The sequence below is a fragment of the Fukomys damarensis genome, unplaced genomic scaffold (assembly GCF_012274545.1).
Source record: "Fukomys damarensis isolate Sample0158 unplaced genomic scaffold, DMR_v1.0_HiC HiC_scaffold_3, whole genome shotgun sequence".
Lineage (NCBI taxonomy): Eukaryota > Metazoa > Chordata > Mammalia > Rodentia > Bathyergidae > Fukomys > Fukomys damarensis.
Window position 1 is genome coordinate 44,567,191 of NW_022900915.1, and position 21,017 is coordinate 44,588,207.

Below are 21,017 nucleotides of genomic sequence, written 5' to 3' on the forward strand. Positions count from 1 at the left end.
CAGAGGAGTCCAGAACCTCTCTCCCTACTTTCATGGGCACCCAGATGTGCCATGTGGATGCCACTGCAGATCCCAGCCTTTCTTCCTAGACTGTGCATCAGTCCATATTTACTTGAGAAACAGATGCAACACAAGACATACAAATATTGTGATTTATAATTTTGGCTTACAGTGGCTGCACAGAGTCAGATGAGGAAGAGTCCAGACGGTCTGTCAGCCACTGGAGATGGAAGGGATTCGTTGCAGGTCTGGAGCTCGCTGCAGTGTCCTGTGCAAGTCTGTACCAGGAGGCAGAGCGGTCTGTGATGGAAAGCTGAACAATCTGCGGAGGAAGGCAGGCAAGGAGGTCTTGGGCGAAGACTGGAGCTCCTCTGGAGGAACTGAAGCAGCAGAGTCCTTCCTCAATTCTCCTTTATAACAAGCAGGCAATAATCCATCCCAGGGTGGGTCCTCCATATCCCAGGCTGTAGAAGAACCACCCTAGGGTGGCCCTTCTGTGCCATAGGGCCACATATATCCTATGGAATTGCTGAGTGAATTTTGCTAAGCTTCTCTAAATTAAACCTCTCGAAGTGAAGCAGTCGATCAATCAATCAACCATCGCAGACTCTGTCCCAGCTTCCTCCCCTTCCTCCCGTGAACCAGGCCCCATTCCCTTCTCCAGAGACAGACTGGTGTCCTTCTCTACCACGGCTCCTCCTTCTGCCAGTTTCATGATTGTCGATTGCTGTAGCAGAAGCTCTAGGTCAGGATGCTCTTCTGCAATGGCAGTGAATGGCTAAAGTAGAAGGGTTCACACCTTCAATCCACCCTCCCAGCACAGGTTAGACTGTGGAGCACACTCTGGAAGCACAGGAGGTGTTGTGGTGTGGGGGGCGGGGAGGGGCCCTCCAGGAGCCAAGGGAGCAAGGCCCACCGCGTGAAAGCAGCGGGTGGGCTGTGGAGGGATGGGACGGGCTGGGACAGTGCAGGGCAGCGTGCAGCTCAGCAGGGCTTTGCTGGGTTTGGTGCAAAGGCCAGGACAGGGGGAGGGGATGCGGCTGCCAACCCGGTAGGTTCTTGTTCAAACAAGTGGGCCACCTCAGAGGCACAAATGAGAAGAACACAGAGGAAAGGAGGTTGGTGAGACTTCAAGACAAGTACTGGATGAAAGATAAGATGGGGAAATAGCATGCCTAAAAACAGGAAAAGAAAATGGGTAAAGATCAGAAGAAAAGAAGAGTGGCCTCTGCCTACCAAGCATACCCTGGGTCTCTGAGCACTTTAACCTGGGGCAGCAGAGGGAAGCCGCACTGTCCCAGTGTCTGTCTCCATAATCTTTGGCTAAGGGCAGAATTGAGTTCTCCAAAATTCAGACACTGAAGCCAGACCCCATTATCTCAGGCGGCGTAGTGTGGAGAGTTAGGGTCTTTACAGAAGTAATCATTAAAATAGGTCATGTTTATCACGCTCTAACCCAATGTGATTCTGGTCCTCAAAAAAAGAGATTAGGACACAAATACACACAGAACTCCACGTGAGGACACAGCGAGACGATCACCACCTGCAAGCCAAGGGCAGACTTCCAGAAGAGACCAACCGTATAGACACCTTAACCACGGAATTTCCTGCCAGGAGATCTGTTTAGAAGATGAAGCAGAACAGGTTCAGTGCTGTCTCCTCTGAGTGTTTAGATCTAGACTATCCCTCAGAAGTCTCCTGTGCCCAGAGGTGGGGCTCGAGGGAGGTGGTTGGATTTCGGGTGGTGCACACATCCATGGGTCCATCAGTTGTCCGGTTCCTAGCTGCGTGTGCTGTGAGGAGGGGGCCTGGTTGTTGGAAGAGCTGGGTCTGTGAGCATGCGTCTTTGGAGAGCAGCCCTCCCTCCCCAGCTCCTCCCTGCTCTCTGCTTCCAGGGTGCCATAAGGTGAACAGGCTTCCTCTGCCACACCCTTTCACCAAAGGTTCCAGCCTTGGAGCCTGCTGACCACGGACTAAATTTCCTGATCACGGCCAAGTTAATCAGTTAAGAGTTTACCCCAAGTGGGACTCTGGCAATGAGTCGGTGTACATACTGACCGCCAGAGAGTCACTCAGCATGTGACATTTCAACCACTCGATCCGTCTTTGCATGAGACACTATTACACCTCTTTATGTCTTTTATATTGATTATCTTTTGCATGCTTTTTAATTTGAAACACTATACTCACTTTTGATATTGATTTCTAGTAATGAATTCTGGTTGTTTTACTAATTTCCGTTTATATTATTTCTGAAAAATAACCTATAATTTTTATAACAATCTGCAAAAACTCTTACTGTAAGTACATTAGAGATAATGTTTAACTTCTCCACAACTTGGCGATATTCTCTTGCAAAACAAAATGGACACTTTGGGACGCCGAGACTGAATCGGAAGGCAGTGCCAAAAGACTTGCAAACAAACAAACAAAAAGAGCGTCAAGGGTAACACTGTTGACATATCACACAGAGAAAGTCTGGGTGATGAAATGGAAAGACAAAACAGACATCTCCTTATCCTCCACTACTCATAATACAGATATGATGGAACTTAAATGAAAAGAGGAACAATAAGATTCCAGTGGAGATGAACGACTGTAGTAATTCTACCGTGGTGTAGACAGAGTTGCCCAATATCTAACAAGCTATCCCATAATCAAAAAGGGAGGAATAAAATGTCATCATAAAATGTCATTTATTCACCTTCTGGGTCAAATAGGATGGAACCATTCATTATTTATTTAAAACAAGGAGGTTCTAAAAGTCATTCACGATTTAGATTAGGTCTAGTAGAGCAAATGATTGCAAAACACGGGGTAGCGAAACACCAAGCAGGACGTCCACCATCGATGTCTTCACCATTGCATTTAGTGGGAAGAGAGTTAATTGAATTATAGCACTCACCAAAAAAAGGAAAGGCCAGCACAACGGTGTAAAGTGTGCTGTTCAAAGAAAGACCATGACGCAAAAAGAATTTGGAAAGACACTAGCTACTACTTACTGTCCATGCTGTAACATGGCATTGTGTGTTAAGTGTTTTAAAATATACCACACATAAAAGGATCGTGAATAAATTTGATAAAAGTGTCCTTTAGTATATCCGCTTAGATCATCTTATGGAGAGTAATTTAAAACACACCACGAGAGTCAGCCTGCATAAATCACTGGACTGGTAAGCGACTAAACCTCACCTTTACATTGTGGGCGTCAGCTATCTTGTCCCAGTTACGGTAAGTGGCTACTACACCATGTAATAAACTGATATGGACATTTGGTTCTTCTGATGACCTCACACCTTCCAGCCCAAAGGTAGTCCCAGCCCTTCATGACTTCTGGGTGGAGGATCCTCCCAGAACTGCTCCCCACTCCCAGCAGAGCTCCCAGCATCCTGGCTTATGAACACCTCTCTTTACAGAATGCACAAAAAGAGCCTTCAAGGTAGACCGTGTGACAGTGTGAATGATGTCCTCCGAATAAGTCCACACCCTCTTGCCAGAACCTGTGACTGCTATGTGAAAGAGACTTTGATTGAGGTGATTGAGGACCCGGGGGTGAGAAGATGGCTCTAGGTCACTGGGGACCGGGATACCTAAGGGTCCTCATAAGAGGAAGGCAGGAGGAGTTCACGGAGGGAGGGGTTTGTGAGGACCATGCAGGCTGCAGGGAGGCACTGCCATGTAGGAGGGAGCGACTCCAAACGCAGCTGGCTATAAGGAAATAGTTTCCCTCAGACACTCAGAAGGACCCAGCCCAGAGACGACCTGACTTCAGCTCAGCAAAATTCACTTCCGACTCTCACGCCCACAACTGTAAAAGAATAAATCTGTGTTGCTTGAAGCCGCCAACGATGCAATGATTTGCGGTGGAAGCAACAGAAACATAATACACAGGCCACACAGAATAATGTTCTCAAAATTTAAATCCCACCCCTAGTCAGTGGGGAAGCTCGGTTCTTTCACCTGCAGAGAGACTGGACTCAAATTTCCATCCCACTGCCCTCTAGCAACACATTTGAGCTCTTTGTGTCTCAGCTTCCTACTGTTAAACGGGGATGATACTTTTGTGAGTGAATTCCTAGGAAGTGCTTCACACAGTGGCTGGCACAGAGTGAGTGCCCAGTAAGTGCTAGGAGAGTTTACCTCTATCAGAATTCAACTCTCCTCTCAGGGGAAATAGAAGGAATCCATTCTCACCCATCAATCAGCAGGAAACTACCCGGAACCCACACACCACTTCCCAGACTATCTGTGGACACACAAGCACTGACATCGAGGTGCAAAATCTTGAAAATGTTGTCTTTAAAAACCTATGATTCTTTCTAACTTTGCTACTAAAGAGCAGTTTTCCTTCCTCATGCAACTGAGGAAGAGATTGGAAATTAGATGTTGGCACAGATGTGCAATTTCTACTCATGCAAGGTCAGCGGGAGGACTCCAAGTGCACTCCCACCTTGGGGGGCGCACAGCCTGGTGGGAGAAGTCGGGCTGGGAGGTCCGGTCCTCTTGCCTGCCCCAGAGCCCCGGGGCAGCCCCGGCTCCTTCAGGGCTGCTGCTCTCATGTGCGCGCCAGGCAGCACTACCTCCTGGGCCTCTGGGTGCTGTTTGAGATGCATTTCTCTGATGGCGCAGGGCAGTCACAGACCTTCGGTGTCAGCTTCTCGCGGTGCAGTGCAGATGCACCAGGCAGGGCGGCTGTCAGGAGAGCTGGGTTTGTCCCACAGCACACTTCACACTTGGGGGTTCCTGGTTGGGATTAGGGGTGTGACTGAAATGTACAGTGAATGGTAGAATTTATAAAAACCCATTGGAGTAAAAGAAAACTTGCCATTCTTCGTCTTCCAAAAGCCCTGCTCCTCTCACACAATGGCTGTTCTTGGCCACATGTCTTGTTACACTAACAATGATTTTTGAAAGTTCAGCAATCACTCATGTTTCGAATGGCAACTTAGGGACCTGACTTTTCCCACATTGAGGCTCAGCAATTTTGTGCTGCTCAGAGAGCACCCCACCGTGTAACAGGGCAGGGCAAGCATGGAAGATCCTACATGCATGGGCTCTAGAAAGCTGTGGTACCCAATTTGTCTCCATTTTGAGCTTCAAGATCATCTTGTACTTGTGCTTCAACAAATCTTGGACAATGCACTTAAATCCCCATGTCCTGTTTGGCAGTAAACTTGCTGCAGTTGCAGGATGTTTGTAGCAGGATGTTTGAAAGTTCCTTGTGCCTCCCCCACTAATTTGGCATGGTTCTCTCTCTGTAAGATTTCACTCTTTTTCCCCTGAGCCCTCCCCAACTAAAAGCATGATTTAAAAGGAGAAATAAAACCACTTTTGATTGTGGAGAGAACTTTCTGGGCAGCAGCCCCCTTGCCTGCCAGCTTTAGTAAATGGACTTAAATCTGTCACATAGTTGACACGTCTCCATTGTTCTAATCAGCTTGTCTATAACAGCTGGAAGCCCTAGCAAGATGGCCACAACTGGTGGACTGGCATTGCTGTGATCCCTCTCATCTGTGGCAGCAAACTGTAGGGGAGGAGCCCCTTGAGATGTTCCAGGCCCCCAGAGTCTCACTGCCAACACTGAGGGAGCTACTGAGATTCCTGAGACACCCTGCAGATTTTCTGGAATCCATCTAGTCTGGTCTGCAGGTGAGGATCCTTCTGGTTCCAGTAGGGAACAATGGTCTTTGACAAAGGTGTTCTGCTTGACCCTCCTAAGGTCAGGACCCTGACCGAGATGTCCTTCTGGTGTGGTGTGTTCTGGCTGCAAGTCAGCCAATCTGGTAAATCCTCAGGGATAGGTTTGGAGTGATTTTAATCTCTTGATGGCTGCTGTATGAATGGGTGAATGATTGGTAACAGGCAGGGTAAACTAGACTGTTCCGTCTGTGTCCCACAACAAAGGGGGATTCCCCCTTGGTACTATAGGATCTGAATGAGATTCCATGGACACATCTAAGAAAGGCCAAGTAGGTGCTCTTGTGAGGAGATAAATGCATCCTGAATCCTGACAGAGTGGCTCCTCCCACAGAGCAATACCTGCTTCCTTTGTCATGACATCTTTCAAGGGTGTGTTGTGGAAGGCATTGGCAAGTGACATGCACACAGAGATGAGCTGAATGGAAGTAAAACAACAAAAAGTTTATTTTGCCAGCAAAGGGTTGATCATGTTCAAAAAGGCAGTGCCAGTGATCAGCCTCCTGTTTGGTTGTAGCTGCCTCTTTTGTAGGGTTTTACAGCCTTGATCTTATTCAGGTGGTTACATTTCACTTTCTCAGTTCACATCACAGTCATAAGATGTTAACTTTTATCCAGACATAACAGTTCTTCGCAGTTGGGGAGTTTACCTTAAGATTCCTCTAGCTCTCTATTCTAGTGCACAGGAAGTGGGTGTTCAAGGTTAGGGATGAGGCCAGATGGCTCCCTTCATAGTCAATGCCTCCAGTGTCTGTTAATTTTGAACTAAACAAAGCAGATTACTGTTAGAGACAGAAGTCATCTTACACTTTCCTAGTATTTTTTTACAGAAGTTCTCTGTATTAGGTGCACCACTTAAACACTAAAGCTTTTTTCTCTTTGTCTGGACATCTTCTTCTCTTCTTATTTTTTCTTACAGCTACTATTCTTGGGTATTTCCTGCCTGTCCTAAGTATCTTTACCATGGGGTTGTTATCTTCACAACCTGTTGCAACCCTGGTCTGTATGCTTAGAAATTTTTCCTCAGGATTTTCCGATGATTATGGAGTGAAAAATGTCAAAGAACAAATTTTGCACTTTTTGTGAGCTCAGGTGGCCCTATTTTGGTGTGGGCTGGCCCTCTGAGGGCTCCCTGGACCCTGCCTTGGTTCAAGCAGTTTGCAAGGTTGTTACTGGGTCAGGAGGGCACCCTGATCACATCCCTCACATCAACTCCTGGTTTACTCTACTGCAGCACCTTCCTCCGTGGCTAAAGGCCTGCACTGCAAAGGTCTATTCAAAGCTGCTTGTTTCCAAAAGCTGTTATCCCCCTCATGGGTGAATTCTTGAGAGACAGAAACCAGTTCTGCAGCAGTCAAATGCTGAGGAAGTCCTCCGACATCCACCTCCATATAACCCTAATTTACCTCCCTCTCCTTTCCATCCCACCCATCTGTCCCAAACTCCCTTATTTCTTCCTCTACTTCTCCTGCTTCCAGCAGGAGGTCACCACCTGGGGAAGAAACAGTCCAAAGATTCTCTTTCCTTGAGGGAGGCCCCTCCTCCCAATGGGGCAGGACTGGGAACCTGCCCATTCCTGGTATATGTTCCCTTTTCCACTTCTGACCTCTACAACTGGAAAACCCAGAATCCGACATTCTCTGGAAATCCCCAGGTTCTGATTTCCCTAACTGAGTTGATCGTTAGGACTCATCTACCAACGTGGATGACTGTCAGCAGTTGTTATTGAGGAACCGATAGGATAGTTTGAAGCCAGAAAGGTTATGGGGTGGGGTGTTTGGAGGAGTAGGCCCAGGAATTGCTAAAGCAAAGGTTCCCCTTAAAGCAGCCTAAATGGGATCCAAATTCTTCAGGGGATAAACAGCCTTTGATCACTTTTCACCAGAACTTGTTGAATGGGATTTGAGCAGCAGCTCTGAAACCCATAAATCTGTCAAAAAGCCACTGAAGTAATGCAGGAACCAGAAGAACTCCCTGTTGCATTTCTGGAGAGACTCAGAGAGGCTCTGTTGTCATCCACTGCTTGGTCTGTGGAGTTCAGTTCAGGAGCTCAGACTGGGAGAGTAAGGTGTGGAATCACCAGGCAGACTCCGGGGAGGTTTCTGGAACGTTTCTGCTTTATTTAGGAAATGTCCAGGCTTATATAGTTTACATGTGGACAACCGTGGGGGAGGAGCATGGGAGGAGCATTTCATTACATGGCACTTTCTTATAGATTATACAGTAGTGGAGAACATTGGGCGATATCTTATAGGCTAGATATATGGTGGGGTGATTTTTCTTGGGCGAGGTGAAGGAGCCATGGACTAAGGTTGGGGGTACAGCTGTTAGACCCAGGTCTACACACTTAGGCCAGTTAGCTCAGCCTCAGAGAGGTCTTTGAGCTTGGTCAGAACACAGGAGTGCAGCACACCTGGCCCAGCCAGGCTTGAACTCCCACACTTCCAGATTTACACCCCATTCAACCCCTCTGCTCCAGAGAACAATAGAGCTTTATATCCCTCTTATGTTACTCAGTCAACACCTGATATTAGGAGAAAATTGCAAAAATTGGATGGATTCCTAGGAATGAACATGTCTCAGCTGTTAGATCAAAATGTGTTTGACAACAGGGATTCAGAAAAACAAAAATTGGCCACAGCCATGGCTCAACAGTCAGCAAAGAAAGAAGCAAAGATCTTGGCAGCAGCCATCAGAGGGGGCCCTGTGCACCCCAACCCTGAGAAGCCCAAAGGGCGGATGCCTAGGAAACCAGGAGGACACCTGCTGTTGGGCAGAAATCAATGTTGCTAATGCAAGGAGGAAGGGCACGGAAAAATGAACGCTCCCACAGGCCCTCTGCCAAGGTACTATCTCTCCCCATGTCCAAGGGAAACGAAGATTCAGACTGAGGGAGCCAGGGCTCCTCTCTTGATCCCTAGGAACCCATGGTAAAAGTTGAAGTAAGGGGCCAGCTGAGAGGTCAGTGTTAGAAAGCCCCCTGGGAGAGCTTTTATCACCAACCATTCCCATCCAAGGGACCACAGGAGCAGTCCAAAACTGCCCACTCAGGAAGGAGTGACTGGTGAACCTGAGATCAAAACAAGTTACTCACGCTTTTCTGATAACAACAGACTGCCCATTTCCCTTCCTGGAATGTGATCCCATCTCTCAGAAGGCCAGAGGGGGATAGCTGGACTTTGGGATATTAACTCCCTGTTGTTCTCCATGAAATACCCTATTCCTGCTGGTACAGAAACCAGGGATGTCAGATTACAGGCTGGTTCAGGTTGAGAGAAGTTAACCAGCGAGTGGTAACTCTGCATACTACTGTCTCCAACCCATCTACCCTCCTGAGTTTGCTATCATCTCTTGAGTACCAAGTGTGTACTATGCTAGATTTAAAGGTTGCTTTTTTTAGTGTGACCCTTGCCCCAGCTAGCCAGCCTTCTTCACTTTCCAGTGCACTGATCCTGTTTCCAGCAACTCCTGCCAGCTCACCTGGACCCAGCTGCCTTGAGGACTCAAAAATGCACCCACCCTGTTCAGTGAGGACCTCCAGAATGAGCTGGTGAGGTTTTGATCCCACCACCCTAACCTCACCCTACTTCGATATGTGGATGATTTACTATTAGCTGCTATGAGCTATTCAGGATGCCTGCAGGGGATGCAAGAACTTCAACTACTAGAGGAGTTGGGCTATTGTGTCTTGGTCAAGAAGACACAATTATGCCCCTAAAGTATTATACCTGGTGTATGAAATCTCAAAAGGAAGAAGAGCTTTGTCCCAGGCCAGGAAAAGGGACATCCTCCAGATACCACATCAACTACCATGAAATAGGTACAAGAATTCCTAGGTGCAGCTGGATACTGTCGCCAATGGATACCTAGGTTTGCTGAGATAGAGTGGCCCCTCCATTCTACCACAAGAGGAAGCCAACCCCCTATAATGGGGAATAGATGAAGAAAAGGCCTTCCAGAATCTGAAAAGAGCTCTGGTATCAGCTCTGGGTCTGGCACTACCAGATGTTACTCATCCATGAGGTAAGAGGGATTCCTAAGGGAGTCCTAATGCAGTCCTTGGGACCCTGGAAGTGCTCTGTGGCCTATCTCTCTAAAAGATTAGATCCTGTGGACTCAGAGTAGCCTTCATGTCTTCGGGCAGTAGCTGCCACAGCTTTATTGGTCAAGGAGGCTGATTGATTGACCCTTGGACAGGACCTGGTCCTAACTGTCCCTCACTCAGTAGAGACTGCTCAGGGGAGCCACTAATAAACAGATGTCAAATGCCCACCTCACTCAGTATCAAAGCCTCTTGCTCAACCAGCCTCGCATAGTCTTCTCAGCAGGACAGGTTCTCAATCTGGCTATGCCGTTGTCAGATGATGACCCTGACATCCCAATTCATGACTGTGAGGAGGTGCTAGACCAGACCCGGGGGAACTGATCAGACTTAACAGACACCCGCTTGGCTGAGGCGGATGCCACCCTCTTCACAGATGGAAGCAGCATGGTGGGAAGCAGGATATGGAGGGTGGGAGCTGCAGTGACTACAGTTGATCAAGTCATCTGGGCCCAGCCTCTGCCCAAGGGAACCTTTGCCCAAAAGGCAGAACTGACTGCCTTGGCCCAGGCCTTGAGAGGGGAAAGGAAAAAAAGATGAATGTGTGCACTGACAGTAGGTATACCTTTGCTACTCTACATGTCCACTCCGGAATCTACAAAGAGAGAGGGCTTCTGATAGCCACAGGAAAGACTTTTGAGAACAAAGAAGAGATATTGTCTCTTCTAGAGGTGGTATGCTTCCCAAGAAGGTGGCCGTCATTCAAACTCAGGGTCACCAAAAGGACAATACACCCAAGGCTAAGGGAAATTAACTTGCAGAGAGGCAGTCCTGAGGCCAGCTGAACCCTTAGTCATCCTGCCTACTGCCCCCTTTGCTCCCAGCTAGCCCCACTTACAGTGAAGAGGAAGATAAAGAAGCAAGCTGGCTGCAAGCAAAGAAAGATCCCTCAGGCTGATAGAAATGTCCAGATGGTCACATCTAGGCATCAGGATGACAGCTCATCCAGCAGCTGCATTCGGTCACACACTTGGGGGGACTCCAAGATGGCTGAGCTCCTAGCTCTAAGGTACTGCTTTTCAAAGCTTCAGGAGATGACCACCAGGCCTCACTAGGTGTCCAACTTGTATACAAGTAAATTCTCACCAGGGCCCATCTATATCTCTTGGTGTCAGATTCTGAGGTAGGAATCCTGGAAAACACTGGGAAGTAGATTTCACTGAGTCCAAACCACCTGAGGGTGGCTATCGCTACCTCCTGGTTTTCACAGATACTTTCTCAGGTTGAGCAGAGGTCTGTGTTCCTTGCTGGGAGACTGCCACTGACATAGCAAAGAAACTTCTTCCGGAATTAATTCCCAGATTCGGACTACTGCTGTCCATTGGATCTGACAATGGCCCCGCCTTTGTAGCCTCAATAACTCATTCAGTAGGGCACTGGGTATAAATTGGAAACTCCACTGTGCCTACTGACTGCAAAGCTCAGGGCAAGTGGAACAGATGAATCAGGCCCTAAAATCTACTCTGACTAAATTGATGCTGGAAACCGGTGAAGGGTGGGTCAGCCTGCTGCCTTTGGCTGTCGTTAGAGTTAGATGTGCCCCTTACAAAGCAGGTTTTACTCCTTATGAAATTATGTTTGAAAGACCCTTTCCCTGATCAAAAGTCCAAAGTGAGGTTTTAGAAGAGTTTTCTGACTAGTCCCTCCATTCTCTCCAACAGGTACAGAAAACTGTCCACTCCCAGGTATGAGCTATCAGCCCCTCCCCAGCTGTACATCATGCCACCCATTCCACCCCAGGGATACTGTCCTCATCAAAGCCTGAGGGCATGAAGGACTGACTGCAGCCTGGACGGGACCCTACATGGTCGTCATCAGGATGCCCTTGGCTCTCAAGGTTGATGGAATCTTGATGTGGGTTCACCATTCATGCGTCAAGTTGGCAAAACAGTGGACTGCTGAGCTGGGACCTGATCCTTTAAACTTAAGGCTAGTTCAGGCATGATTGTGATGCTTGTCCTTATTGTCTTTGGGCTAACAAGGCTGAATTCTGGGGAACTGCACTGAGGAGAGTTATACTCCTTTCTCCTCACCTCCTTTAGTTCAGGAGAAATTCTAGGTAGTGTCACTTTTGGTACCATTCACCCCGGGCAACCTCGCAGGTTGCCCAAAGTTGATCAGTGTAAATTAGTTAGGAGAGATTGGGGAGCTACTACTATCAGTTTATAAATCCAGGAAGCCATGATTTTTATGTGCCTAGGATTCAATTTACCTGGACAGCAGGGTTTTGGTCCCCAGTTGATTTCTACTGCCCTCCCGGGGGCTGTTTAAAGATCGCCTCTTACAGTGGGGGAATCAAATGTCACTAATGATATCACAGTTTGGAAACATGGGGGCTGAGTTGTGATTCTGATACAAAGGCCCCAGGACTCTAAATGGGCCACAGGATGGATTTGGGGCTTCTGCTTCTGGGTGCCCAGAGGACTAATTTCTGACCCAGGGGAAATCAATACCTTTCAAACCCAGTTGCTAAGCAGAGCCCCTAGACAGCCAATAGGACCCTTAATGAAGGTAAAGGACCCCTTACTTGAGCCTCACCCTGTTATCCCTCCCTGGAAGGGTCTACTCTTAGCTCCCAATAAAGCTTCATGCCGGGAGCCATCCACATATGTTAGACCTGACTCAACCAGAGCCAGCTCAGGACTGTTGGCTCTGTCTGAAAGCAAAGCCTCCTTATTGTGTGGGTGTGGGAGCATTGGGCCCCATCAAAGCCCTCAATACTGCCTTAGCTTGCACCTCTACAAAGACCCCTTGACAATTGATGAGGTTTACAGAGATGCAATCTGTCTGGCAACTTCTTCTTATGATAAGAGTAACTCCTCTTTCCATGCTGTGTGTAGCCAAACTGTGACTCTAGAAACCTTGAAGGCTTATTTTGCCCTTATGACACTTGGCTAGCTCTTACCTTGGGACTCACTAGGTGTGTCAGAACTCCTGAGGGAGTTATGAGACCTGAGGTCTTGTGCATCGTGATCCGAGTTCTCCCTCAAGTTTATGTGTATGCAGGACAGCAGGGCTGGGATTCATAGCACCCCCAGTAGTACCATACAGACAGAAGTGAGCAGCCCCTATAGTCATTCCAATTTTGTTGGGATTTTGGGTAGCTGGCTCAGTGGCTCTTGGAACTGCCACAGTGGCTAGAGGAGAAATTAGAGTCTCAGCCTTAGCAGCACAGGTAGACACTGACCTAGGAAGCCTGCTATATGCCATCAAGACTCTTCACTCCCAAGTAGTCACTAGCTGAGATGGTCCTCCAGAGTTGGAGGGGGCTTGATCCAGTGCTCTTGTCACAAGGAGGATTGTGTGCTGCTTTAGGGGAGGCATACTGTTTGTATGCCAATGTGTCTGGTATAATCCATGATATCCTTCAAAAGGTCAAGGAAAATCTAGATAGACATCAGAAGGAGGAAAGTAAAAACTTGTGGTATGATAACCTGTTCAAATGGAGCCCTTGTAACTACCCTCATCACTGGACTGGCTGGTCTCCTCATCCTGCTTTTTCCAGGGTCTTGATTGGCTCTTATATTGTTAATTGAATAATGAACTTTGCAAAATAGTCTGCAGCCTCTGTTAAACTGATGTGTATGAGATACTACTACAATCCCTTGTGTAATCCCTCATCCAATCAAGAGGCTCTGATTGAGTCATTGCTTTGATATCATGCTTAGAGGAGGTGGGAATGTGATAGGCAGCCTGATTCCATCTTGAGCCTCAAGATCAGTTTGTACCTGTGCTTAGACTGAGCACTCAAAGCTCTGCATCCTGTTTGGCAAGAAACTTGCAGCAGGGCTGAGGATTTAGCTCAGTGTGCTGCTGCCAGCCTCACAAGCACAAGGTCCTGAGTTCAATCCCCAGTACCAAACAAAGAAACAAACTTGTTGCAGTTGCAGGATGTTCTGTAGCTTACCTAGTGTGTGAAACTTCCTTATTCCTCCCACTAACCTGCCATGGCTCTGCTTCTGTAAGATTAGGCTTGTTCTCCCCTGAGCCCTCCCCAATTGAAAAAACAAACAAACAAACAAAAAAATGCTTCCTGTTGCCAATAGAACAGAACTTTCCAGGCACCAGCCCCCCTCAGCCACCTGCTTTAATAAATGGGCTCAAATCTGCCATAGAGTGTGGCGAATCTCCATTATTCTAACTTGCTCCCCGATAACAAAGCAGTCCTAAGAAAGGAACCTCAGCATGCAGACTGTGAGAAGTGCTGAGGGTGTGGGGAGACTTTGTCTGGAAGGAAAGGAAAACCCAAATTGTGTTGAGGCCAGAGCCAGGACAGGAAATAGCCCTGCTTTTACAAACAAACCTTCGAATGATACAAATAAGTTCTGGGAAACTCTTTTCTTCTAGGCAATTTTAAGAGTGGTGCTGTACCCTATGGGAGACAAACTGAATTTGGGGGCTCAAGAGGTCCAAGTAAGGAGGCCACAGCAGCACTACTTCCTTGCAGGCTCAGCACCCTAATGACACAGTATGGGTTTGGACTGTGCCAAAGCTTTTTGTCTCCAGTTCCCCAGCCTCTACACAGGCATCCTGTGCAGGGTGGGAGGGGCTGGCAGAGTGACCTGGAGGGTATGCAGAAGTCCTCTGGATCCTGGTACCTGCTCCTCCACACTTTAATCTGGTGCTTGAGTCCTCATGCTCATTCACTCTTGGAAGCAGAAGGATCCAGAGTGCATGGTGAGCACTGCACACCTGGGGCTCTGAGGTGGGCAGATTCAGTGGTACTGAGACATCATGGTGGGAAAGCTCCCTTCCATCCGGGCCCTGCATCGTTCACTCATGGTCATTACCCTGCACCGTGAGAAGCTGTGTGCCCGTGGGTGGCTGTGGAGAAGTCATGAAGGGGTATGACAGAGACACTGAGTCAGACCTGCTCTGCACGATGCTGCGGAGGATGGACAAGGAGGACGAGGGAGTGAGGACGACTTCTGAACACGAACAGACACACGAGCACTTATGTTCATACTTATGGAAAACCAGCCTTTAATCTTCCCATTTTGGGGAATGTTGGGGGAAAAAAAAAGCATCTGAGGACTCCAATATCTTCAAGTTTGTAGACTGATGGGCTTTCCAGTGCCCAAACAAATCAAAGCAAGACTTTTAGCAGGAAAAGACCAGGCAGAATTGCTGAGATGATTGACATCAGTGGGGGGCTGCCACTGTTGGGGCCCGCGCAGTAGGAACGAACACTTGTGCCGTTCAGGACACTCAAATCCAACTGGCAGGCAGAGGCAGTCGCACAGCCCATACCAAACAGGGCAAAGTAAGGGATGCGATTGACTGTGACTGTAGAGGGAGAGACCGAGGGTTAGTCATGTCTGCAGTCTTCTCTCCCCTCCCGACCCTCATCCTGAGTCCCTCAGGATTTGCTCCGAATGCCGAGGACACAGGGCTCTGCCTTTCACATGAGAAGCACAAGCTCAGCTCCAGCTCATCCAGGACAAAGTCTCATTTTGCTCTGGTCCCTTTGTCTGTCCAGGGCACGAGTGAATTTAAAGGGACCCTGACGACTGAGATAGGAGGTGTGACTGCAGCTTTGGGTTCTCTTTAGAAGACAGGTGGCTGATGCAGGGTGATGGAGGGTGGACCTCACGTGTTTGGCTGGAAGCCTGCCCTGGTATCTGTCCTCTTCCTGCCCTTTGCTGCCCTGGGAAAGCACAGGGGACACGGTAGCGCTCCCTTAAGGTAAGATCCCTTCTTGCAGTGGGCTCTAAGTTTCTTGGGAGAACAACACCACGAAAACTCACTGCCCTTCTGCATGTCCCATGGGAAACTGGAGACATGTGTTTGGCTAAGCCTGCCCTGGTATCTGTCCTCTTCCTGCCCTTTGCTGCCCTGGGAAAGCACAGGGGACACGGTAGCGCTCCCTTAAGGTAAGATCCCTTCTTGCAGTGGGCTCTAAGTTTCTTGGGAGAACAACACCCCGAAAACTCACTGCCCTTCTGCATGTCCCATGGGAAACTGGAGCTGCAAGCCTGTGCTGTGGTCGCCAAATGCAATCCATGGCCGTATCCCACACCACATCCCTGTCCCCCATTGATCTCCACTTTTCTGCACAGAGCACCATTATCCAGCTAGTTTCAGACCCTCCCTCAAAAATCCTCTTTTTAAAAGAGCGTGTGTGAGTATAAAATGAAAATCGCAGAAAATTCATTCTTACCTTTAGGAAAAGGGACAGGATAACAATTTGAATCCTGAGGTAGAACTACCCTAGGTTTTTGGCATTTCCTGACTCACGAGTTACCAAACTACGACAAATGCTACCTTTGCATTACTTCGCTGACCTATTAATATGTGCAGTAAATATTTCTTGAGGATTTTAAAAGCACAGTTTGCCTTCGTCCTCACCAAACATTCAGTCTCATGGTTTAGATAGTTCCTATGTCCACAAAACGTTTCACGTGTGGGCAAAGGAAGAACAGACAGGGCTGCCCCCGGCTGCACCACACCTCAGGGAAACACCATGGCCCCTCTCCACTTCTCTGAGCGGCGGCTGTGCCCTCACTGGATAGATATTCTTCTCCTGCTCAGAAAGATTACAAACTCTTCCTGATGGCAGGACGACAGCACGCAAACATGAAGTGCTTCCTCATGGGCTGGGGTAATAGCAAAGATGGCAGTGAGGGTGACAGCCAGCACTGGGGTGTCCCCCTCTTTGCCAATGAGCCACGGTCAGGATCTGGACACCATGGTGCTACTCATGCCCCGTGGTCTCGGTGTCTGCTCTAGGAAGAGTTGTCCTCCACTCTCCTCTCTCCTCTCCTCTCTTCTTCCTCCCGCCATAGCTGCACCCAAACCTTGCAGGGAGCACCTCGCGCTTGGCCCTGTAGTACAACTGCCATAGGTCAAAGTCAGCCTCCAAAGGGCCCCAGCGGTTCCCCTCTGCTGGCAAAGGTGCCTTGGGTGCCTGCCTCCCATGCTGCATCAGAGTTGGCCTCAGGCTGGTCTCTGAGACCCACAGGGAGGAGCAGAACTGATGACAAGTCACTCGTGAGATTACGCTATTGAGGGCTCCCTCTTTCTCTGGGTCTCCTCAGTGTCTCTGCGGGGAGCTGGCTGATGCACCCTCAGCCTGCAGAGAGGCCCATGCACAGAGGACCTGAGGCTGCCCAAGGCCAGGAGTGAGCAGGGAACCAGCTTCTCCCTCAGTCACCACAGCCCCTGTGGCCAGTGTGACTGCAGCGCCACAGGACACCCTGACCAGAACCACCCTGCTTTGCCACATCCAGGTTTCTGACCTGCTCCTGCAGATGGCTCAGGAACTGTGCCCTCTCAGAGAGGAACCCTGGAGTGCCTGGGAAGGGCCATACCTGTGCCAACCACCTCGATGCACTTCGTCTCTTCCCCCGTGCACTGTAGTTGGACTGGGGTACAGGACAGGCCGGTTGCATTGTAGCAAGCAGGGCACTCAATGCCATTGGGCTTTGAGGACTTCAGTGACACTGCATGAAGAAATGGAGAAAATTCCCAAGAGTCTATTCCCTCACAGCATAGTTATTCCAAGATTCCTTGAAGGAAGCACAAGCAGCATGGCATGGGAACAGGTTATGAGGTGGGGAAATAGAATTCAAGCAAAAGGATCCCATAGAACCCAGGGCTGTCCTTCCTGTCACCAATCACCGGCTGTGGCCTGGCTGGAGAAAAAGAGCTAGACAAGGGGGGAGGATCTAATCTGTGTCTGAAAACATGCTCCTAACAGGAGGAGGACTGAATAGAGGAGGAGTAGCAGCCGGAATGGCAGGGGGAGCATTTACACCTTCAGCCTCAGCCCTAGAGGAAACCCCTGGGTGAATCCCAATACCCAGCAGGAAGGGCTCACACCCAACCCGACCTTCACAGGGACAGCCTGGGGAAAGAGCACCAGGACCAGACTGACTTCTAACCCAGGGCTTGGGCCCCGGCTGGGCAGGAGGGGCACTCACGCGTGACATTCTCCTTGTTACACCGCTGGCCGTCGCAGCACCGGCGGTCATAGCGGAATGCCCTCTTTTCCCCGAGTGTCACCGAGAAGGCCAGTGCAGAACAGGCTCCCGAAGAGCAGCCTTTATCCTGGGCCAATAAGATTTGCTGTCCTGCAGGGAAGCAGACCCCACAGAGAATTTCCCTCCTGAGCCAGGGCAGACTGACGCCAAGACAGGCAGCAGTCTGGGAACTGGAGCCTTTGTTTCCTTGGTCTTCAGCTTTTCCACTTTTCCAAAGAGTGGTGCATTGTTCATTTCCCAGGGGAAACCACAGTGGAGGGTCTGGTTAGAAAGGGGGTCTGTGCTGGTGTCCTGACTGGGGCTTGGGTCACACACACTGACCCAGGAGGCTGGGCAGTGACCTGGACCACCCGAGCCTGTCCGCAGAGAATCTGTGTTGTCCCCACTCCAGCTCCATGCTGCTAGGACATTGTGGAAGGAGCTGAGGACCAAGGAAAGGTGCCACATCGAACACAAGGCCCATCCCTTGTGAGCCAGGCAAACCCTTCATTTTCTGTCTTTCCCATGTATCTGGCAGCACAGGTGGTTTTCAGGCATGGCTTACCTGAGATGTTTAATTCCTGCTGGAGGCTGAAGCAGCCTTGGGAGGTGGTACAGGTTGCTGTCGGGTTAGACCTGCATTGTCCCCCGGAGCAGCTTATACACTCATAGCTCTCTGAGGGAGAAAGAGGCAATGTGCTCCAGGCAAACTGAAGAAGGAGAACCACGGAGCAGGACGGTTGATGTCTGCACTGGGCCACTGCTCCTGGCAATCAACGTGCTGGAAACCTCCCCAGAGACCAGACGCAGCCCTGGAGCCTGGCGAGCTCACCTCACCCTTCCCGTCTTGGGGAGCAAGACCCACGGGTTCATTCTTACCCACAGTGGTGACCAGGAAGGCAAGAGAGACACAGAGGGCGAAGACTGTCTTCAGGTTGGATGGCCAGAGCATGGTGACTGCAGAACCCTGCAAAGGCCCGGGCGGTGGCTAAGCCGCCTCACCCAGCAACCCCAGTGGCAGCCAGTGGTGCCCACCCACTCCTGCACGCACGGCTTCATGCGTCCCTTTGGCAAGAGACCACTGCGGGCACTCAGAGAACACACACTTTGTCCCAGGAAGGCTTTCTGGGCAGGGCATTCTTTCCTGTGCTGGGTGGAAGGTGCTGGAGCTCCCCAGAGCTGGAGTGGGGTGCAGGGCAAGGCACAGAAATGACTCCTCCAGGGAGCAGGGCAGATGCAGCCTGTCTGTGTGTGGAAGGGCTCGGGCCATCGTACTGGGAGACCAGCAGCCTCTCGGCTAAGGGCAGGGCTTCCTCAGATCCCAGCCGCTTCCCCAGCAGCCAGCCTCAGCCCACAGTGCACGCGCTCACCCTCAGGCGTCCCTGGTCTCTAGCAGGGCTTGCTTCTGAGCTGGCAGGAAGGAAAGTGACCTCACCTGGAGGGAAAGGGGAACTTGGCTTCTGTTGCTCACTCCCACTTACCTTTCTATGCCCAGTATTCAAACAGTCTGTCAAGTTATGCTCTGTAGATAAGACGCAATCTTGGGAGGAATTCAAGTGCAGTAAACCACAGCAATCTTCGTGAGGGTGCTGGGCCAGCCCCTGCTTCTGAGCCTGTAGCTGCCAGGAGCAGGAAGTAGGGTGCTTCTTGTGAATTCCGGGCTAGGTTTCAGATCCACAGAAGAGTCCAGATCCTCTCTCCCTACTTTCATGGGCACCCAGATGTGCCATGTGGATGCCGCTGCGGATCCCAGCCTTTCTTCCTGGAGGCTGTCCCAGCTTCCTCCCCTTCCTCCCGTGAACCAGGCCCCATTCCCTTCTCCAGAGACAGACTGGTGTCCTTCTCTACCACGGCTCCTCCTTCTGCCAGTTTTGTGATTGTCGATTGCTGTAGCAGAAGCTCTAGGTCAGGATGCTCTTTTGCAATGGCAGTGAATGGCTAAAGTAGAAGGGTTCACACCTTCAATCCACCCTCCCAGCACAGGTTAGACTGTGGAGCACACTCTGGAAACACAGGAGGTGTTGTGGTGTGGGGGGCAGGGAGGGGCCCGCCAGGAGCCAAGTGAGCAAGGCCCACCGCGTAAAAGCAGCGGGTGGGCTGTGGAGGGATGGGACGGGCTGGGGACAGTGCAGGGCAGTGTGCAGCTCAGCAGGGCTTTGCTGGGTTTGGTGCAAAGGCCAGGACAGGGGGAGGGGATGCGGCTGCCAACCCGGTAGCTGTTCGGAGGGAGAAGTGGACGCAGAGCTGGTGGGAATCAGGAAGCCTGAGCCAGCACTTGGCGCGCCCTCAGAGGCGGTTCCTGTCGGAATGGTCTCCAGTTGCAGATGTGACATCCATCCTCCTTTCCAGAACAAGTGATGGGTAGATGCCCTTTCCTACACCTTACAAAACCCAGCGAATATCGGCTGCATGCTTCCTGATGTTCCTTCTAAATATTGGTCACCGATGAATGCTTCATTTAAAGATACTGGATTTTGCCACCCTGGATGGAGATCCAGGGCTCCCTTCTTTTGGTGTCCATGCGCTTCCCCACCCCTACCCACCGCATCAGAGTCATCCTCCAGAAATCTGAGTCATGCCCAGTAGCCATTCTATGGCTCTTTATCTCCTAAGAAAGTGAAACCTTTCTCCAGGTAGCACCTGCGAACTCCTGAGATAGATAAGATGGAGTCTGGCACAGAATGGGCAAGGCCAGGAGGCCAGACTTCCTGCAGCGCATGGGTGAGACCTCGGTTCGATCAGTTACCTGGTAATTACCCCGGCTTGCAGTGCAGAGAGCGGGAACTCGAGATGTTTGGGCGGCAGGACGTAGTCTGTCACAGCTGCAGGGGTGATGTGGGCCCCGCGCGCTGTCCATGCAGCAGAACAACGGCAGGCAGCACTGCCCAGCTTTGTGCAACTTCCCACCTCCACAGTGCAGCGGGGACACCTTTTGCAGCACAGGAAGCGCGGCTGTGGGCTGACTGATGTTCCCGTTACTTGTCTTCCGGAAGCTGCCAGAGCCTCACCACAGGAAAACATGGCAGGGGTGGAGAGGGGAAGAAGGAGCCTGAGGGGTACAGTGCTGAGGAAAGTTTCAGGGAACTTGCTGTCTTTAATTTGTGCCTCAGTGACATACACTCTGCCTGCAAAGGTTCCATCAGGGGACAGCTTTACTTGGGACCAGAAACAGCATTTCTCTGCACAGCCCAGATGAAAGTGCAGCTCGATGGGAGAGGGGCCACCTCCCGGTCACCTCGCACCTGGACGCGACTCTC

At 50.1% G+C, this 21,017-nt stretch overlaps 1 protein-coding gene across 4 annotated transcripts; it reads right to left on the minus strand.

The window, feature by feature from the left end:
- Positions 1-14,791: 14,791 nt before the first annotated feature.
- On the minus strand, positions 14,792-20,658 carry LOC104866219 (protein RoBo-1). 4 transcript variants are annotated; one of them, XM_033767963.1, is made up of 7 exons: positions 20,507-20,658; positions 19,242-19,379; positions 18,640-18,727; positions 18,326-18,436; positions 17,722-17,871; positions 17,110-17,241; positions 14,792-15,085 (listed from the first exon to the last, which is right to left on the minus strand). In XM_033767963.1, the coding sequence occupies exons 1-7, from the start codon at positions 20,615-20,617 to the stop codon at positions 14,886-14,888; spliced, it is 930 nt and encodes a 309-aa protein (XP_033623854.1). In that variant the 5' UTR covers positions 20,618-20,658; the 3' UTR covers positions 14,792-14,885. The 4 variants fall into 4 exon arrangements, with proteins under 4 accessions (XP_033623854.1, XP_033623859.1, XP_019063926.1 ...); XM_033767968.1 differs by lacking the exon at positions 19,242-19,379 and adding an exon at positions 19,131-19,195 and having other exon boundaries at positions 20,518-20,657; XM_019208381.2 differs by lacking the exon at positions 19,242-19,379 and adding an exon at positions 19,131-19,195 and having other exon boundaries at positions 20,507-20,587.
- Between the last annotated feature and the right edge of the window lie 359 nt (positions 20,659-21,017).

What these genes read in the sequence shown, in the direction of transcription:
- LOC104866219 (XM_033767963.1), bottom strand. Translation starts at nt 20,617, where the DNA reads ATGGACAGCGCGCGGGGCCCACATCACCCCTGCAGCTGTGACAGACTA. An exon ending in CTTCCTGGTCACCACTGTGG is followed by an intron (nt 18,437 to 18,639) that starts GTAAGAATGAAC and finishes TTTCTCCCTCAG; the next exon opens with AGAGCTATGAGTGTATAAGC. An exon ending in TAACAAGGAGAATGTCACGC is followed by an intron (nt 17,242 to 17,721) that starts GTGAGTGCCCCT and finishes TTCTTCATGCAG; the next exon opens with TGTCACTGAAGTCCTCAAAG.